This window comes from Plasmodium vinckei, assembly GCF_900681995.1.
Source record: "Plasmodium vinckei vinckei genome assembly, chromosome: PVVCY_10".
In the NCBI taxonomy this organism is placed as follows: Eukaryota; Apicomplexa; class Aconoidasida; order Haemosporida; family Plasmodiidae; genus Plasmodium; species Plasmodium vinckei.
The window spans coordinates 133,334-155,252 of NC_051302.1; the positions used below are offsets into that span (position 1 = coordinate 133,334).

Consider the following 21,919-nt stretch of genomic DNA (forward strand, 5'->3'; position numbering starts at 1 on the left):
TTAGTTTAATACGTAGGGAAGCATCATAATGGAATTTTTATCAATTGTAATGTCCACATAAATATTTCCTTTGTTCGATGGAATAGCTAAAATTTGTTTATTTTTATTTAGGGTCAATAATACATTAGGTGAATATTTATTTAGTCGTTCAGTTTGTTTTATTGTTTCATTAGTTATGCTATTTATTTTTGATTTATCTACTTTTATTAAATCCAATATGACATCACTTTTGACCCATACAATATTTGTATCACCAACTGTGTTATTTTTTTCCATATCAGTTGTAAATTTGTTTTCTTGAGCAACATGTTCACTTTCTTTTTTACATAATATGTTCTCATTTAATTCATTTTGTGTTTCCTTTCCATTTTTATTTGAATTAGATTTTTGCATCACACTTTTTCTTTCGCCTATTAATTTATTCATATATGCATCAAAATCGAATACTCTTTCCTTATTTTCATAAACAGTAGAAAAAAAGTTTTTAATAATATCTTGCCTACATTCTGTATTTAATAAAAAATCATCTATATTTTTAAAAAAATTCATAAAATTTATACATCCACTATAATTAATCCTATAATAATTCTCTACATTATTTTTTTTATTTTTATCCACTTGAATTACTGTTATTCCTGCACTAATAATTTTTAATTTTATTTTGGTATAACTTTCCAAAACATCTCTAGTATTGCTACTAACAAAATTTATTTTTTTAATATTCGAATTTATTCTGTCATTAATTCCTAACTTACTAGAATTATTATCATCTTTCAAATGAATATATAAATTATCTTTTATTGATAAAAATTCATCATTTAAATTAAAATATGTTTTTATTTTATTTAATAAATCATTTGATTTTAATAAACTTTCGTAATAATCTAGGGCTATATATTCCTGTTGTTTTTTCAATCGTTCAGAACCAACACATAAATTAAATTCATCTTTGTATTCGTAATTTGTATATCGTTCCTTATCTATATCTAATGATATTTCCTTCTCTTCTTCAACCTTTTCCACGTCTTCTATTTTTCCAACTTCTTCCCATTCTTCTTCTTCTTCTTCTTCGCTTTCTTCCTTCTTTTCTTCCTCATTTTTTTCCATTTCTTCAAAGCTTGTTTCATTTACATTTTCATTGGTAGCATTACCTTCTATGTAATTGTTCAATTGTTCTTCACTCTTTTTATTTATCAATTCTATGATATCATATCCTGAGGAACCCGAGTTTTGAGTCAGAAGGTTCATCCTTAATATGTTGCTACTTTCTATTACATTATAGCTATTAGTTATTTCATCCACATCTCCATTTTTGTTGTTTTTAACAATATCAAAATGATTTACCATATTATAATCGTTCATAAATTCGTCACTACCTACCATATTATAACTTTTAGTTATTTCATCGTTTCCTATAATTTGTTTTTCTGATTGTATATTCACATTGTGGGGAATTATATCATTATGTTCTTTTTCGGCAGACTCAGAAATATCCATGCTTTTGTTTGTTTTATCCTTTTCATTTTCTTTTTTTTTTTTGTTTCGTTTTTTTTTGGATTTTTTATTTTTATACCTACGAATTGTTGCCTCTTTTTCCAATTCATTTAAATCACATCCTTTTGCCTTTAAAATATTTTTTATCACATCATTTTTACTTCTTTCTTTCCATTGAACTTGTTCACATTTTTCAATTAAGGCGATAAAAAAACCGCCAGCATTATAATGATGTGGAAAAAACCTTTTAACATATTTTAAATTAATTTTATCCACAAACTCTTTATTAGGTGTAAACATACCATTTTTTATTTTTTCATATATTTTTTTAAATTTTTCAGGTTGAATATCTTTTAAATAATCAATAAATTCATCATAAGTATTAAACCATTTGTCATCTATTAATAGTTTCCATTCTGTTAATCCTTCTCTATAATTTAATTTTTTAACTAATTCATTTTCAAAGTTAATTAATTTTAAAGATTCATTATTGCTTACCAAATTAAATACTTCACATATAACTGCTTCATTTTCAATAGGATTTAATGAGCAAGTACTATATATAACATAACCTCCTTCTTTTACTAATTCGATTGATCTTTTTAAAATATTAACTTGCAATTGAAATAAATTATAAGCATTTAACGGATTCCAGTTTATCCATATATTTCGATCTTTACGTAATGTCCCATCACCACTACATGGTACATCACATAAAACTGAATCAAAATATATTTTCTCGAAACTATTATCTATTTTATTTTTCAAATATAAATATGGAAAACTAACTGCATTGTTATTTGTTACAATTAAACAATTACTATGTATATTTTTTAAACGATGAAATAACATACAACATCTTTTAAAATTTGCATCATTTGCAACAACAACCCCTGTAGGGTTACTATTTGATATTAACTTTTTATAATCATTATATAAATTATGATCCGCATTTAAAATATATTTAAAAAATTCATCATCATACAAATTGTTTTCTAATATATTATAGTAAGTTTTGTATATGTCTTCTTCCTTATCTTTATTATCTTTAATTTCATTTTCTTCAATTACTGGATCTTGAACAGTATTTTCTTTCTTTGGGGTTTCCATTGCACTATGGAAAGTATCAGTGCTTTCGTTTATCACTGAAGTGGGATTATTTTTATCTTCATTATTTTCACTATCTATATTTTCAATGTTTTCAATATTTTCACTATTTTTATCTTCATTATTTTCACTATTTTTATCTTCATTATGCTCACTATTTTTGTCTTCATTATTTTCAATATGTTCACTACTCTCACCACACACTTGCCCAATATGCTTATACAATTTTCCGTGGTTATCTTGAATAAATTTATTTATTAAATCATTTTTAATTTTTTTATTAGCGATTAAATGCATATAATCAACTATTTGTGCCGTTTTTGACCCAGGAGCAGCACACATGTCTAAAACAAAAAAGTTTTCTTGCAATTTCAAAAATAGAACAGGTAACATACTTACTAGTTCCTGTCTGAATATATATCCACTTTCATTTAAATTTATTAAGTAATTATATAAATTTTTATAATTTTCATCTTTCTTTATTTGTGATCTTGTTAAATATATTTCATATATATGATCATCTTCATTTAATTGTGTTATAGAGTAGTTATTTTTGCATATACCTTCTAACTTTTTTTGTATATTTTCATGAATAAAATTGTTAAATTTATTATTCTTTAAAACCCTAAAAGTAATTGGCAATTCTTTATTTATAATTTCCATAAATTCATCAATCTCATTTTCGTTAATTATATTCTGCCCTATATAATAATTAAAAAATTTGTCGTTTTTTTCAAGGATATTATTACTTTCATAATGAGTTACATCCTTTCTTCCTTCTTCTTCCATCTTTTCTATATACCTTTCAAATTATATATATACATATATATAGCGTTTTATAAAAAATTTAATTTTACAGATGTTTCTGACTTAGCACAAATGTATCACTATATCGTTAAGTTAGTATTTAATTTCTCATACATATATATAATCTTTTTATTTATAATAAAATTATTTTCTTATTTGTTCTCTTTTCAAAATTTACATAAACTTATTCAAATTTTTACAATTTTCAAAAACATCATTTCAGCATATTATATAAATAAACAAAAAGTAAATATTTATTTATATTCAAAAAAATATGCATTATCAGTTTAAAAAAATATATAACATGTTATATATATACTGTCGCCGAAAAAGCCTATGAATATTAAAAAAATATTATTATCCCATTCCCTTATAGCCATATGAAGATCGCACCTTTTTTCTCATAGATATTTGTTGTTTATTTTGTTTAGCAATTTTTATTAAAGTATTTATTTCATATAAAAAATTATTCAAAATATTATAGGGTTTAAAAATATATTAAATTTTTACTTCGTTAGTGGAAAATAGTGTTTCACTAAGGATTACTATAATATTTTTTTAAATAAAAAACAAAATGCTAAAGGTAGAAATATCATAGTATTTGTTGTATACATCATTGACAGTATAAAATAAAATATAATAATATATATAATATTAATGTTTGAACTTTTTTTAGTAAAAATTCCACATAATATGTTATATAACATGGTTACTTATATTTACATCCAAATAATAAAAATTAGTAATTTGGAGAGTATTACATATATATAATATGAGCCAATTTTTATGGAAAATGTAGATTCTTTATATTATACTTAACATTTTAATGAATAGTATATAATATTATGAATATAGAATAAAATATATTAATAAATTAATACACCATCGTTTATTCTATACATTCCACATATATGTGTATATATAAAAATTATAGTTTAAGTTTTAAGGTAACATCTCAATTATGTGGAAAAAAACAATTAAACAACTTTTTACATGATCAATGTATTATAGATATTGTCTAACTTATTATGCAAACAGAAGAGACATAAAAAATCATTTATATCTACAATAAGGATTTAAATAAATTTATTTGAACTTTTTGGCTTATTGTGGAAAATCTAAAAGTATATAAATATTTCAATATATTTATACTTGAGCATTTGTTGTACCTAATTTCTTGTATATTTTTTCGTGGTGCTTTCTTTTTTGAATGTTATTAAAACCTTATACATATAATTTATATTTCTGTTCACGATAAAAAAAACCTTTAAACATAAAATAGCGGTTGCAAAATACTAAATAGGATATATTAACATAAAATAAAATAATGATAAAAAAACCAATGATTAAGTAAGTTATTGAATAGGTATACGATTAAATAAAGGAGAGAAATAATAGTAGTATTATTCTGTATCACTGTTCCTAGTTTAATATAAAAAATTTTAAGTGCTATTTCGTTACAAGTGTAATTGCACAACGATAATGCACATGCATAAATAATTACTTATAAATTTAAAATATTTGTTTTATTATTCCACTTGTTTTTTTAATAAATAATAAAAATACAAATATATAAACAAAATAAAGAATATTGTCACATAATGGCAAATTCGATAATTACTAATTTGTTAATTATAAAATCTATTAAATTTGTTAAGAGAAAAATAAAGAAAGGATATACAATAAATGGGTATTTTTGAAAATATCCGTAAAATTAATGCAACCAAAAAAAAATAAAAAATTATAAATTATACACATAAATAATGTATATATTATTATATATTGTGTAACAGAACAATTCAGTCTGAAATTGTTGTATATTTATAATTTAGATCGACTACTATCATAGACATATATTCTTATTTTTTTATAAAAAAATATATACATTAATTGTATATATATTGGAGGCAAAAATGCATAATATCCATAAAAAAATATTTATATATTTTTTAGTTAAAATATATTTGCGAATGTTTAGTATACTTCATTTTCTTTTGCTCTATTTTACATATATTGTATGTCTCATTTAATTTTATTTATATTATTATTTTTTTACACACTCACCACTTTGTAGTATTGTATTCCTCTTTATAGTATTTCTCCCTTTGCAGTATTTTTATATTTTCAATTTTATGTTAATATATAATAACAATGGGAATATTCATGATAAATTATAATTCTTTTTCATTTTGTTAAATAGTTGTAAAAAATAATTAGTTTTATATTTTATTTGTAAAATAACCACATAAATATTTACATTATTTGTTAAATATATGTAAGGAAATACAATTTAGCAAAGCAATACATTTTTTAAATAGTAATACTGCTTATTGTTGCTATATTTATTTTGTGTTTTTTTGTAGTGTGTGTACATATGTTCATGCATGGATATTTTCGTATAGCATATTTGTATGCCCATATATATCCATTCATTCATGTGTCTTTTTTTTAAGAGTATATACAATTTGTTTAAAGATAATAATTAATTACATATTGAAATAAAAATGGCGAAAAGCGAAGATATTGAAAGCACCCGGTTTTCTTTTTCGAAAAAAAAAAATTGGGCAAGAATAAATTTCACATTTTTAGTATTTGTACTTGGAATAAAAACACTTTTTTGTATATTATTATTTTTGTATTATCAAATAGTACTATTTTTTATATTTTTTATGTCAACAGCAATATCGTTATATGCATTAGTTGTTAATACATTTACAAGCTTGTTATTATATATAGTAGTATTATTCTCTATATTATCGTCAATAGGTTTATCATTTTTTGGTATAGTACAGATTGATTATATATTTAATCATTTTTATGATAGCTTTATATCTTCTCTATTTTGCTCTCTCATTCCATTATTTGTATTAGAATTATTCTCTTCTATCATTTATATATGCATTAAAAAAAGGAAAAAAGGATATATAGAAAGACGATTAAGAGCGCTAAAAGTACTAATTAATGAAAATCAAAATAAAGAATCCAAAGAAAACCTTTTATTTTTACAAATAGATTTGGAGAACAACCAATTAACCACATATGACAAAAATTATAAATATTATTTAACTAATTATAAAGATAAAAAATATATATGTATAGAAAAGAAAACAGATTATTCCACTGATGAAGATGATAATAATCAATATTCTTTAAGTCTTGAAGATGATTATTATCAAAAAAATAAAAATGTAACAAAGATTAGTTCCATATCATATAATGATATAAGTGAAGATTTGAGTTTTGTTCATTCTGGAATTAAAAAATACGAAAAAAAACATGGATCCAATAATAAGAAAAATAAAACTGAAAAAATAAATAAAGAAGCTAAAGTAAATAAAAAAGACGCATCAAATGAAAATGATCAAATTGAGGAAAGAGATAAATATAATTTGACTTATAAATTTCCATTAGAACAAAATACACAAGAAAGTTCTATCAGTTTTCAAAATATACCACATGAACAGGATATATGTGAAAATAAAATCATATTGAATAATGTATGTGAACAAAAAGACATTTCCAATGTAGATATATCAAACAACCAAAACCTTGATACTTCAAAAAATGTTAGTTCATTGTCATATATTAAAAATGAAGAAAATCTTCGAAAAGGTTCAAATACCAATAAATATAATTTAAATTCTAAAGAAATTACTATTGTTGATACTTATAAAAAATCGGTAACAAAAACATTGATGCCTTCTGAGCATGAAAATGTATCTAACAAAAATGAGGATAAAAAAAATGATATAGAAAAAGATTCAAATAAAAAAGACTCTAAAGCAGTAAAAAATAAAGAAGAAGAAAATGTAATAATCGATAAATTTATTAAAAAAAATGATGAATCACAGGAAATAACTGAGGGTTCATATATCGAACCAGCAAAAGATATTCAAAAATCATCTGAAGAAAAAAAAAATACAAAAAACAATCATAAAGAAATGAATCAAAATAAGCAAATTGAAGCAAAAAAAAGTAATAAAAGAAAAGTTTCATCGAACAAAAATTTAACGCACAAAGAGAGACATAGAAGTTTGTCAAGCAACTTTGTACAAAATGAAGGGGGAAATAAAATCGAAAAAATTGAGAAAACAATGAAACATGACAAAGATAAAGGATCAAAATTGGAATTAGCTACTTCTGTTTTGGTAAAGAAACAAGAAGATATAATGATTAATATTGATGAAAATGATAATAAACAAAAGGAAACATATGATCAGAATAAAATTATAAATATAACCCCTGATTATTTTACATCTACAAAAAAATCAAAGAAAGATACTAAGGATAGTATATCTTTAGAGCAAAAACAAAAAAATGAATCATTAGCAAATGATACCTTAAAGGATGTAAAAATGGGGCAATCGCAAACAATTTTAAAAGTTAATAAAACACCAGTAAATGTTACTGCTCTACCAGTTATTACTACTACTATTAATAATACACACCAAATTATAAATCATAATAAAAATGTTATAAATGATTGTGCCTCAATAAAGGAAAGCTCGAATACAGCTGATCGAAAAAAACCTATAGTTAATAAAACCAAGTTAGTTACAAATATGAATACATTAAAAAAAAATATTAGTGATATAAATTTTACAGAGGAAAAGAAGGAAAAAATAAATAATGATGACGAAAAAAATATATTAAATGTAAAAAATTTATCTGAAAAAATAAAGAATCATGATAAAAAAAGAAATACTAGTATTGATATGAAAAAGACAACAGAAATAAATAAAGAACAAAAAGAAGAATGTAAAATAAAAGAAAAAAATACCAAAGAATGTGAAAATGTTTTAAAGGAAAAAAATAAGACATTGATAAAAAATAAAAAAATAGAAGAATTTACCACTTTGAATAAAAATGAAACTAAATTAATTAATGAAAATGATGCGAAAATCTTGCCGCAACCCAAAATCGTAGATTCTACTGAAGATTCAACAATAAACAATTCATGTGAAACTAATAAAAATTTATCTTTTGGTGATTCTTTACCATGTCCAGATAATTCGAGTAATACAATTAATTCATCGAGTCCGAAGAGCATCCAAAAGGAGAGCGAAAAAGTAGAAGTGGACAAAATTGAAGAGGTGGAAAAAATTGAAGAAGTGAAGGAAATGGAAAAAGTGAAAAAAGATGAAGAAATAGAAAAAATTAAAGAGGTGAAAAAACCCGAAGAAATAGAAAAAAATGAAGAAGTGAAAGAAATTGAAGAAGTTGAAAAAGAAAAAGAGATGAAGGAAATGGGAAAAGTGGAAGAGGTGAAAAAAGCCGAAGAACTAGAAAAAAATGAAGAAATTGAAAAAGAAAAAGAAGCAGAACAAGTAAGTGATGAAAAAATCGCTGAGCCTGAAATAAAACAGGAGACAGAGAACGAAACAAAAGAAATTAAGGAAGAAAACCATAATGATGAAATGGATCAAAAAAAGAAAAACGAAGAAATAATTGAAGATAAAAAGGTGTTAGAAACAGAGGATAAAAATATAAGTAAAGAAATAAAAGAAGAAATAAAGATCACTAAATTGGAAATGAAAAACGATGAATACCCATCAAATAAAAGTAAAGCCCCATTTAGCAAAAGCAATAATATTCTTCAAGACAACCTTTTAAAAAGTTCCATATTAAATGAGCCTGTTGTAAATGATAAGAACAATAAGAAACATTTGCTCATACAAGATGAAGAGGATAAAAAGAGTGACAAAAGTAATAATAATCCCTCCTTAAAAAAACATGTATCAAATAATTATAAAAAAAAAGTAGAAAATGAAACATTCTTAATCAATTTAAAAAATGTAGAAAATAGTAATAGTGTTATAAATTCAAATTTGAATAGCGAACATGTTGAAGATTTTAATTTTGAAAATGATGTAAATAAGGTTTCTCAAAATACACATAATTTTTTATTATACAGCAATGGAAGTAATAAAAATGAAGCCATATTTTCTAGTAACTTAGGCAGCCACCCAGTAAGTAATTATTTGGATAATAATACAGAAAATTATATTAAGCCTTATAATGATGCATTTGGTAACTCAAATGGATTTAACAGTAATTCTCTTAATATTAAAACATGTAATACATTATTAGGCGCATCACAATCCAATAATTGTACTGATTCTTCGTATTTCGTAGCTAGTAAAAATCGCAGTAACAGCAATAATAATGCAAGTGTTAAGATCAGTAGTAACAGTAAAACTCGAATTAATAAATGGCTTGATCTTAACAATGAAAATAAAAGCAATGAGGTTCCCAATGTTAATTCTGTAAATCCAAATGAACCTTCAAATTCGAATTCATTATTTAAACAAAGAAAATCCTTTTTTGAAAATCTTAAAAAAGATAGATCATTAAACAATAATAAAAACAAACCAGAAAATAATAACGAATTAAATGTTTTTAATAAAAAAAACAATAAAAATTTACTAGAAATAAATAATTCTAATCTTTTATTTAATGTATCTAAAATCAGTTCAAATGATTCTTCAATTAAAAAAATAAGTTCTAATGCCATTACGAAGGACAATAAATTACCATCACATAACACAGAAGACAAGCCCTTAACAATTTTAAAAACAAATATATATGATAATTATTACATCAAAAATGATAAACTTAAAAATAATGGCAAAGAAACTAAGGATATAAATAGCAAAATTAAACATGATGACAACGAACACATCGAGAAAGACAATAAAGTTGATTTAAAAAAAACAGATAAAATTCCTTCCTCTGATGTCTCTAAAAATTTAACACCCTTCTTTACCAAATTTGATACTCCCGACACCACAAAAATCCAACAAAACAAAAAAGATTCAACACTAAATTTGACTAATAAGCCTGATGATATAGATGCAAATAAAATGGGATCAAATAGTTGTATTATTGGATCAGGTTTGACTCCAAAAAAAAATAATGAAAATAAAATAGAATCGGCACCAAAAATTGATGAGCCTACTTTCAATACATTTTCCAAAACTGATGAAATAAAGGATGCACAAGTATCTAGTAATAATGATATAGAAAATGATAAAACTCACAATCAGGAATTTAATAACAATCATAATATTAATATAAAAATAACCGATGTTACAGAGTTACCGAAAAAAAATATAAACTTAGATATTATAAATCCTAATCCAAATGAAAAAAATACAAATGTAACAACCGATAAAAAGGAGGATGATAAAGTATCATTTCCATTTTTCTTAGGAAATTTGAATCAAAAAAAGAAACCAACCATTAACGATTCAACTGGATCTAGTAAAAATGAAGACACAAATAAGGTTGAAACTGTTGAAAAAAATAATAATAATAAAGATTCGACAAGTTTAATTAAATTGAATGACAAAACAAAACACCAAGATCCAAAAAGTAACGAAATAAAAGAAAAAAATGGAGAGACAAAAAAATCTATGAATAAAGGTTTTGAAAAAACTGAGGGGGAAACTATTTTTCCAGAAAAAGAGTCAGAATTAGATTCGTATGATAATGAAATAAATAACACTATATCTAATATTGACCAAATTTTAGAGCCTATATCTAATATTGACCAAATTTTAGAGCCTATATCTAATATTGACCAAATTTTAGAGCCTATATCTAATATTGACCAAATTTTAGAACCTATATCTAATTCTTCTTTTTTTAGTTTAATGATAAATGATTCGAATAAAATAAATCAAGCTTCGAAAATAGAGGATATTAAAGATGATGAAAAAACAAATTCAAATGTTGAAGTTTATACAGGATTAATTGGCAAAATTTTATCTAGTAATAAAATTGAAGAAACTAGTAATGATGTGTTAAATGTATCTTCAACCAATTCGAACAATAAGGATGAATCTGGTATTTTAGTAAAGAATGAAATAAAAGAAAAAACTGACAATATAAATGAAAAGATAAGCAAAGTGGATGAAAATTTGAATGAAGAAAAAGAGTCTAACCTAAATAACGAAATTGATAATTCAAAAGATTCATTGAAAAATGTAGAACTCAAAGAAGATAAGGAAAAAAGTGAAATTGTCGTTGATAATATTGAATCTGAAAACAAAAACAACGAAAAACCTATAGAGGATAATTTAGAAAATAAAGAAAACCCACAAGACATGAGCTTCGAAAAAACAGAAACCTTAATCAGTGAAGAGAAAATCTCAAATGTATCAAACACAAAAAATTCTAAAAACAATAAAAATAAAAAAAAAAAAAAAAAAAATAAAAACACATAAGCAAAAAAACATATATATGTAACACTATGAATGCGTTCAAAGAGTTCAAAAATTGATGAAAGTAAATGTTGTAAAATTATAGTAGTTATGACAAATTGTAAACGGTTAAAACATATTTATGTGTGCATATAAATTCTTGAAACAATATTAACATTATAAACAAAGCATAATTCAATAACCATATTGTAAATGAATTTTAAAATATATGATCATATTTTATTTGCGTTGTTAAGAACTTTTTTACACTGTACATTATTATCCCTATTTTATGATTCATTTGTTTGTTTTATATACTATATCTTTTTTTCTGGATATTATTTAAATGCAAATTATAGTAATTAAGAGTATGTATATTGCATTGCTCTTACGTTATTGTCTTATATTTATATTTTTTATTATGGAAACCCATTTTACTTTCTTAACATTAATATATATATATGCATATATATTGTCATATAATTTTTTATGTGAATAATATATATTATTGTTATTATTTATTGATTTTTTTATTTTAAAAAACTATTAAAAGACCGAATTTTAAAAAATAAAAAAATAATAAAATTACTCGATCGTAATTGTTACAACACAAGTATTCCATTGTTCTATAAAACTTTTATGTAAGTCATTTGTCCGTTTTTTTATTATGATCAAAAATGGACATTTTAATATTTTCTTAAAGTTATATATAATAAATGAGGAACATAAATATCGGTCATAACAATAGTATTATAATTCGTATGAAACATGCACAAATAAATTTATTTTTGAGCTTTGTATATCTTTAAACTATATATAATTTCAAAACCTATATGAAAATAAAAATGAGCATAAGCGTGTCAACACAACCCACTAGGCAGATTATTTTTATAACTACGTACAAAAGTTGAAGTAAATTTCATTTGCACACAATTTTTAAGTATACCTTTTTTTGCGGCATATTACATGTATTTTCTACGCCTTTATATATAAATACTTACATATATGTATATTAGAACAGAAAATAAAATATAAATTATGATAATTTATTAATGCATAATCAGAACTTTAACTTCCTAATGATAATGTTTATACCATTTTTTTTCCAAAGTATGTTAAATTAATAAAAAATAAAAGTTATTTTTATATCCATTTATGAATTTTTTGTATAGTATTTTAGTAATTAAACATTATATCTATATAATAGTTTGAAAATACTTATTATCCTCAGCATTTATTTGTTTTAAAATACACAATGCATACTTTTTTATTTTGTGTATCAAAGAATATAATCTATTTAAATTTTGTGATATATTTTTTTTCACCTTTAATTTTATTATATTAAAATGTCATATAATATTAATCAATATAAATACATGAAAGATTAATGAATAGGAAATATATATATATTTTTTTATATTTGTACAATATTATTCATGTTATATATTTTAATATATTTTTTTTTTTATTATTATTCTTTCAATTTCAATACATACTCTTGGGAATAAATTATATTTTTAATAAATATTTTTATAATTAATAACAAAATAGTTACACAATTTTTTTTTTAATCAAATATTCTTCGTATCATTATAAAAATACATTTTTTATGATTACAATTTCGTTATTTTATTTTGTTTTTCCTTTTACATATTTCTATATTTTTTTCGTTTTAATATCATTATAATTTTATTTGTAAAATATTTTTCTTTTTGTAACAGCTATGCGCTTGAATTATATTTTCAAATGGCTGCTATGAATTAAATATGATGAAAAAGCTTTTTATTGTTTTTGTTCTAACTTACTAATATTTGATGATATATACTAAATGCAGGACAGAAAAAAAAAATAAACAAATCAATCAATCTAGCATTGAAATTAGTTAATATTAAATAATAGCAAAATACAGAATAATAATAAAAATAACGTACTGGGAAGGTATAAAATATAAATATATATGGTATTCTTTTTTTATCTTTGTCTTTCGCAAGTATGGAATTAGAACATTTTAATATTTCCATAAACAGAGTAGATAGCAGAGATGATAAAATTTATTACATAATTTTAGTTAACTACAAAGATCTTAAATATGAAGTAAGTCGAAGGTACAGTGAATTTGAAAATTTGCATTGTGAATTAATGCATTTGGGATTCTCAGCTTTACCAAATTTACCAAAAAAAAAGTTAGTGTCTTATAATAATCATGAATATATAAATTATAGAAAAAGAATATTGAATAATTATATCCAAGATTTATTTATTAGAGCGGATATAAGATGTTGTGCAACCTTTTTAAATTTTATTTTATTTTATGACAAAATAAATTTATCAATAGATATTGTTAAAACCAAATTATTAAATAGTGTGGGTCCTCAAAAATATTCCTTAAGTGATTTATATATTAATGAAAAAAATCATTTTATAATATGCGTATATGAAGACAAGAGTAATTTTAGTAAATTAGGAAAACTATGGTCAATAATCGAACCTGATATGATTGGAGAGATTAAAGTATTTACATATAATAATGATCTTACTTCAACATTTGTTGAAACACATAAAGAACAAACTATATATAAAGCAAGAAATATTATATGGTCAGAAAAAAATAATGAAGCTATTATTTCAGGGGATGATGGAAAAATACATATATATAAACTAAATTTAGAATTATTAATTTTAACTTATATCAAAAGTATTCCTTGTCATAATGATACTATTTTAAAAATGTCTTCGATAAATGATAATTTTTTTTGTACATGTGGATATGATAATGCTTTTAGAATAATCGATTTATGTGACTATAAAATATTAAGTGGTGGAAGATGTAATAAAAGATTAGATAATGATAAAATAACTACTTGTCATTTGTTTCAATATAATAATCTTGTTATTGGTACAGATAATTCCTTATTTTTTATATATAATATGAGTTTTAATCCTCCTATCTATTTAGATACAAAAAAGTTAAAAAACGGATATAAAATTAAGTGTTTTACTAATACTGAAAAATACATGTTTATTGGTTATGATAATGTAATTGCCTGTTACAATTATCAATATGTTAATGAAGTCATTTCCACAAATAGTGTTGAAATAAGTGATGAGCAGAAAATGGGGAATGCCAACAAAGACAATATGATTAATGCACCACAGGGTACTATGTCTATGGAAAACAATCGAAACGATCCATATACTATAAATAATTATAATAAAAATGAACCGAAAAATATTACAAAACTAGTTATTGACAATAATATGTGTGCACAATATATACCCCCATTATTATACGATAATCGTGTTTTATCTTTAAGTGTTAATAAAGATAAAAAGATATTATATGCAGGATATGAAGATGCAATTGTTATTTGGTCAATAACAACTGGATTGATAATTTCCTCATTTCATGCACATTCAAATGGAGTTTACTTTTTAAAATTTATGTACAACTCAGAATTATTACTATCAGGGGGAAATAGCGGAAATTTAAAAATTTGGAAAAATGATATAGATAATTTTGAAGTATGGAAACCACAAAAAAATTATAAAACAAAATATACACAAGAAAATTATAGAGAATATAATAAAAATAGAAACAATGATAAGTTTGAACAAAATCAATTTCATTTTGATGAAAGTGATAATAATAGTAATTGTGGTTATTGTAGTACCCAAAGCGATTCAAGATCAATTGATAATCTTTTAGAGGAAGCAAATAAAAAACATGAATATAATGTATACGATACATCGAATTATAAAAAAAATTTAGTTAATTATAATGGCTCGACAAAAGAAAATATTATGAAATCATCTCAAAGTAATATTTTTTATGACCAAAGTACAAATTCGTTAAACGAATTAACTTCAGATGTTACTAATTTGGATGTTTGTATAATTACAAATAAAAATGAAAAAAAAAACTTTAACAATAGTAGAGATAGTTATGATAAACAAGGGTTTAATGACCATTACTATAATAAGGATATAAATAACTCTTCAAAAATGGACAGTTTAAAATATATTTCACAAAATGACCCTTCTTCATATGATTATATTTCTACTGAAAATAAAAATAATTATATAACACCAGAAAATGAAATAAAAAATTATAATATATATTCGACCCAATATGATCGTAATAATATGGAATACGACCATAATACTGATCTTCCAACTTTTGATCAAAATATCAATCCTAAAAATAGTATACCATATAACACTAACCATGTAACCACAACGAGCTATAACTACAATAATAATTATTCCCCAATTAAAAACAATATACAATTTGATAATACTGATTCAACTCTCTATATGGCAAATATAAATGAAAATGACGACTCTTATAATTTAAGGAAAAATATAGTTCATGTCAGTGATGATGACGATGACTTAATTTCAGCTTTTAGATAATTTTATTTTTTTTTTTAGTATGTACATTTCATTTTATTGATTTTCTTACACCATTTTATTTTTTTTTTCCAATTACAAAGGAAAGCATATATACATACGCTAATCCGAATTAAATCGGTCATAACGTACGAAATAATGCATTTATATGTATACATTATATATACGTAAAACATATTAAGTAAATTAAATTTTATTTTTTTTTTATTTTAAAATGGTGTATTATATGTTTCTAAATGTTTATACAAAAATTTTATAAAAAAATTGTATGAAAAAAATTTACAAAAATATCAAATACAAAAAAAATATATATGAATTTCATAATTATATCCAAAGATCGGAGTATTTAATCTACTAATTTGTAGCAGTGGTATAAATATGAACAAAAAATATACATGCTGTAGTATGGTATAAAATTCTAAAATATCAAAAAGGAAAAGATGAAAATTATATTTCTCTTTCCAATTTTAAAAACTTAAAACGAAAAAAGAAAGGCAAAAAAGAAAGGAAATAATGTTAACAATGGCATGCCTAAGTAGGTAACTACACATGTATACACACACACGTAGTAACCTTAATGCAGCCAATGTACATTATATTAAGATAGGGACTGGATAGGAATATTTATGCTCTATATTAAATATTTACATATATTATTTCTCCAGTATATTCGGCAACATTGTACAAAAAAAAATAATAATAAAAAATAACGATAGAAATAATTTCACTGTACCTCTTAACTTTATAATAAGATGCATCAACTCCTACAATATATATGATTAATTATGATTGTAAAAAAAATCTAATTAAATAAAGGGCTTTCCATAATTTGAGACACATTTTTATATTGATCACAGACATCAAGGGATAATGTCTTCCTTAATATTTCAACAAGATAAATATTTTTTTGGTTTATCTTAATTTTATCAAAATCGAATTTAATTCCCTGTATTTTGGCGATTTCTTTTAAATTATCATCTAATAAGCAACTATCATTGCAAAAATATATATTATTATTTATTAAATGCAAATCCATCAATTTTATAAAATAAGTACAATTGACATTGTGAAATAGAAAGGAAAATGGTATAACTATTTCCTTGTTTTTATTAATTATTTCTTCTTCCCATTTATTTATCGAAATTTCGTCAAATAAATATGGAAAACTTTTAAAAATTATTAAAAAAATTGTTACTCCTATACTATATATATCTGTTTTAATACTATACATACCCTTTAGGCAATACGGAGACATATATTCTTTAGTTCCAATGATCAAATCGTTATATATAATTTTATCTTCATTACTAATAAATGATTTTTCAATATTTCTTGTATTTGAGGATAAAAAATTATTCTCAACTTTCCGTATATAGTTGTAATCTAATGAAGTGCTTTTCTTATTATGGGTTTTATTTTTATTTTTAATATAGTCATAAGAATTTGAAATATCCCATGAATTCCAATTATTACCTTTTTTATCATTCTGTATAAATTTATTTGTATATGTATTATTTGACCCTAAAGCATTCACATCTGGTTCATTTTTATATAAGCATGAATTTTTAATCTTTACCGAATCATGATTTTCCATTTTATCTACCTTCTCATGTTTTCCCTGATTTGCATAATCTGTAAATGTATTGGAAGTAGCTGCATTGTTTCCTTCTTTACAAATGTTGTTCTTACTTTTTTCTGAACAACCTGTATTGAAATTATCAGAAATGCCAATATTTTTTGCAGATGTCTGATCAGGATCACACATATTCATATCATTTTCATCAAATTTAGTATCATAAAATGTGTCCTTTGTTTCACTATTGTAAATACAATCGCCCTTACAAGGATAGATTTGGTCATTAGTACAAATATATATACTCATATCAAAATCAATGATGACTAACTTTTCAAAATTTTTATCTTTAAACATTAAATTATCTAATTTAATATCTCGGTGAATAATAAAATTATCATGTAGTACACTAATTCCACTTAATAATTGAAAAATTATATCTTTAATTTTTTCAAAGGGTATATTTTCATTTGATACATAATCGACTAAATCTGTACCTTCACATAATTCCATAATAATAAAAAAATGTGATTGATTTTCTAAAACATCATAAATTTTTATTATATTTTCATTATCAATTTTTTTAATAATTTTGTATATATTTGTATATGTGTTATAACTCATAATAGATAATTGCTTTTCTTTATTTACACATTTTATAACTACATTTTTATTATTTCTTATATCATAACATTTATATAAAAAATTAATTGTATTGTCTTTAATTAATTCTATAAATTTAAAATTATTTTTTATATATTCACATTTTTCCAAACAGTCTATAAATATATTAATAGGACTATTTTCATAATTATTTTTGTTTGAATATCGATTATATTCATTATTCAAATTGTTTAAATTATCTTCATTTCCGAATATCTGAGAATTTTTATTTTTTTGAAATACATTAAATCCGTTCCAATCCAAGCTATTAATTGTCTCCATGCCATTTCTTTCGTTTACTAAATTAGAGTTTTGAGTATTCCGCCCTTTAAAATTTTCTTCGACTTTAGAAACTTCTTTTAAATTTATATCAATACTACAAAATCGTGATCCATCATTTAAACTATTAATATTTTCTTCAGCTTCACTAATTTTATCATTTTCTTTTTTAGTGGGATAAATTTTACTACATGATTTTATGGGTTTTACTCGAGTTGTATTATTATCTTTATTTTTTATATATGTATATTTCTTAGTACTTGTTGTTAATAATATTCTTTTACATATTTTATCTTTTCGACTTTTTCCATTTTCATTATAACTATAATTTTTGTTATTATTTTTTCCTGCTATGTTACAATATTTTCTCTGTTTATATATATTTTTTTCTTCTTTTATTTTTTTAATGGTACTAATTTGTTCATCCCTTTGAGTGCTTAAAGATATAAAAGTTGTCTTATGGGTATCTTTTCGATCAACTCGAAAAATGTCACCCAAAGAAGGCATGCTTTCATTAAGTTTATCATCGTGTTGTATTTTCAAATCATCTGCCATATAATATATATCATTATCCTTTTCTATTGTTTCTATTTCTTTACAATCTTCCGTTTTTTCCTTGTTATATTTTATTTCATTATTCTTCCCTGTTTCTAAAAAAAGGTGAGAAAACTTATCACCCTTTAATTTTATAAAAGAATTCAAACCATATGTTTTTAAATTATTTCTTTCGATATTAATTGCACCACCATTGATATATAAATAAATTATTATGTTCGAATTGGAACATTCTGTTTTATTCTTTTTATAATTATTTATATATAATCTTTTGTCAAATGATTTATTGCATCGAACTTTATAATTATTTCTATTAATATTTATATCACACTTTTTAATAAAGCTATAATATTCTTTTAGTTTGGCTATATTATAAAAAAGTGTATTTTCTATATTTTGTAAATATGTATTACAAATATAAATAATACTTCTTATGTACTTACTTTTAAAAATTTCTTTTTTCATATATTTATTTATATTACTATAATGACTACTATCATTTTTTTCATTTTGTATTTTTCTTCGATTTTTTATTCTTTTCATTTCTAAATTGTTTATTATTTTAATACAATTTTTTAAAAAATATATGTATAAATAGATCAAGTTATTTTTATTGTTGTCTATTTTGGGATTACTGTAAATACATTTTTTTGTATGTTCGATTTTACATATTTCACTAATAAATAGCATATACAAATTATTAAATACTGAAATAAATTTTGATGATTTTTTAAAATATGAAAATATATTTTTATCATTAAAATTATTATTCATATGTATATTATTATATGTGCCATTTATTTCGCTATAATTTGTATTTTCCCAAAAAATATTTCTTGTACTATTTTTTGTGCTATTTTTTTTTCTTATTGTCTTTCTTTCTTTTTTTCTTCTTATCAAATCAGTTATAATATCTTCATTTGCATATTTGTTGATGCAAATTAGAGAATTAATTGCTCTTTTACAATAATGTGATGATAAATACAAATTGATAAAACGAATTAATTGTATTATTTCTTTTTTAATTTTTTGTATTCTGTAATAATTTATAAATTTTAAATATTGTCTATCTATAGAATAGTTCCAATATTTGTTTCTTATTCTTCTTAATAAGTTCCGATTTAAATGTGGTTTTTTTTCTTTATCGGTATATATATTAAGAAGTATAGAAGAATAATTTTTTTTATGTTTATCATTATTACATATTTTGATAATACACTCATTAAATAGTTCGATTTGTTTTATATTATCAGGCATACATATATTATTCTGATCAATATTATATGTACATGTAGTACTACTGTTGCTATTGTCTTTATTTTCATTATGGTTGCATTGATATGCCACAGTGTTATGACCTATTGTAATTTTAGTCGTATCCACATTTAGGCATTTATCTTCAATGTCCTCATCCTTTGGGACATTTGTAGTATCGGTACCCTGATATAATGCACTACAATATGTTCCATTTTCCACATTAATAATATCATATATATCGTCTATATCAGTTGTATCTCTTTCATCTGAAATTTTCTGATTATTTATTTTTTTTTTCTTCTTTTTTCGTTTTACAAATTTGAAAAGGTAGTTGCAAAAAAAACATTGATGCATTTTTACAATGAATATTTTTTTATTTTATAACGTCTATTCGATTTGTAAAATGCCCAATAAAAAGATTCTTCATCATAAGCTTATAAATCATTTAACTGACAAGGAAGATTTTTGAAAATTAAAAATCTAAAACAAATATGCTACACACAAAAAATCATAATAATAGCAATAATAATAATAATAATAACAAAACGAACGTACAAAATCTAAAATTCGGTTATTACTATCATTTATTGGCTATTTTAATCAAATATACTTTTATTATATATGATTAACAAAATATAAAATATCAAGTTACACGGATATGTAAATATATATAGTGATACATAATTATTATACGCATACACTTATATATATATAAGTGTATGCCAACAAAATTAGTTGTATCTTCATATATTTATTTCCACAGGTATACATAATTTTTAAATATACAAAAATGTAATAAATTTAAAATAAAATAGAAATATATAATATACATGACAAAATAATGTGTCTTTTAAAATATTATCACAATTTAGTATTCCTATAAATAAAAAATATAATGTGTATTATATATTTTATATTTCTATTTTATTTTTCTGTTTTTTCTATTTTTTCTATTTTTTTTTTTCATTTTTTATTATTTTTTTTTTTTGTTTTATGTTATAATATCTAATTATTAAAAAAATAATATATTATAATCTATGATTTTTTCGTCTTTAATATTTTTGTATAATATACTAATGTAACAAAAATAAGTTGTCTGGGATAATATAAATAAAAATTATTATATGTATAATATGTAACACACACACAATATAATAATAACATATAAAAATTATAATATACATGTAAAATAAACATAAATTGCTATTATTTATTTTTATATTGTACACATATTATTGTGGAATTTATTCCCCTCCTTATCTATAATTCATAATAACACACACTCTCCTGTTTAATTAATATTTAGGATTATGCACCTAAACTAATAAATAGAATTTACTAATAACATATAATATGTATTATTTTTCTTTCCTTACTACTATTAAACAGTTATTAATAACCTTGAAAGTGTATTTTATTATTTTTTTTCTTGAAAATACGTAATACTTGTTAAAGGAATACACATGTTACATATTATTTATTATATGAACGTCGTGCATGCAATAATTAAAAATATGTAACACTTTAATTTTATGTGTACATATAAAGTATACATTTTATTTTAAATATC

General features: G+C 22.2%; 4 protein-coding genes across 4 annotated transcripts; 2 read left to right on the plus strand and 2 right to left on the minus strand.

Annotated features, from left to right (window-relative positions):
* On the minus strand, positions 1–3,390 carry PVVCY_1000320 (methyltransferase, putative; the record flags this gene model as incomplete). The annotated part of the gene is made up of 1 exon (XM_008625490.1): positions 1–3,390. One exon carries the CDS (start codon positions 3,388–3,390, stop codon positions 1–3), a length of 3,390 nt encoding a protein of 1,129 aa, XP_008623712.1.
* A 2,687-nt stretch (positions 3,391–6,077) lies between these two features.
* PVVCY_1000330 (conserved Plasmodium protein, unknown function) lies at positions 6,078–11,636 on the plus strand (the record flags this gene model as incomplete). Its single annotated transcript, XM_008625491.2, has 1 exon — positions 6,078–11,636. The coding sequence occupies one exon, from the start codon at positions 6,078–6,080 to the stop codon at positions 11,634–11,636; it is 5,559 nt and encodes a 1,852-aa protein (XP_008623713.2).
* Positions 11,637–13,604: 1,968 nt separating this feature from the next.
* PVVCY_1000340 (phosphoinositide-binding protein, putative) lies at positions 13,605–16,025 on the plus strand (the record flags this gene model as incomplete). Its single annotated transcript, XM_008625492.1, has 1 exon — positions 13,605–16,025. One exon carries the CDS (start codon positions 13,605–13,607, stop codon positions 16,023–16,025), a length of 2,421 nt encoding a protein of 806 aa, XP_008623714.1.
* Positions 16,026–16,824: 799 nt separating this feature from the next.
* PVVCY_1000350 (serine/threonine protein kinase, putative) lies at positions 16,825–20,703 on the minus strand (the record flags this gene model as incomplete). Its single annotated transcript, XM_008625493.1, has 1 exon — positions 16,825–20,703. The coding sequence occupies one exon, from the start codon at positions 20,701–20,703 to the stop codon at positions 16,825–16,827; it is 3,879 nt and encodes a 1,292-aa protein (XP_008623715.1).
* Between the last annotated feature and the right edge of the window lie 1,216 nt (positions 20,704–21,919).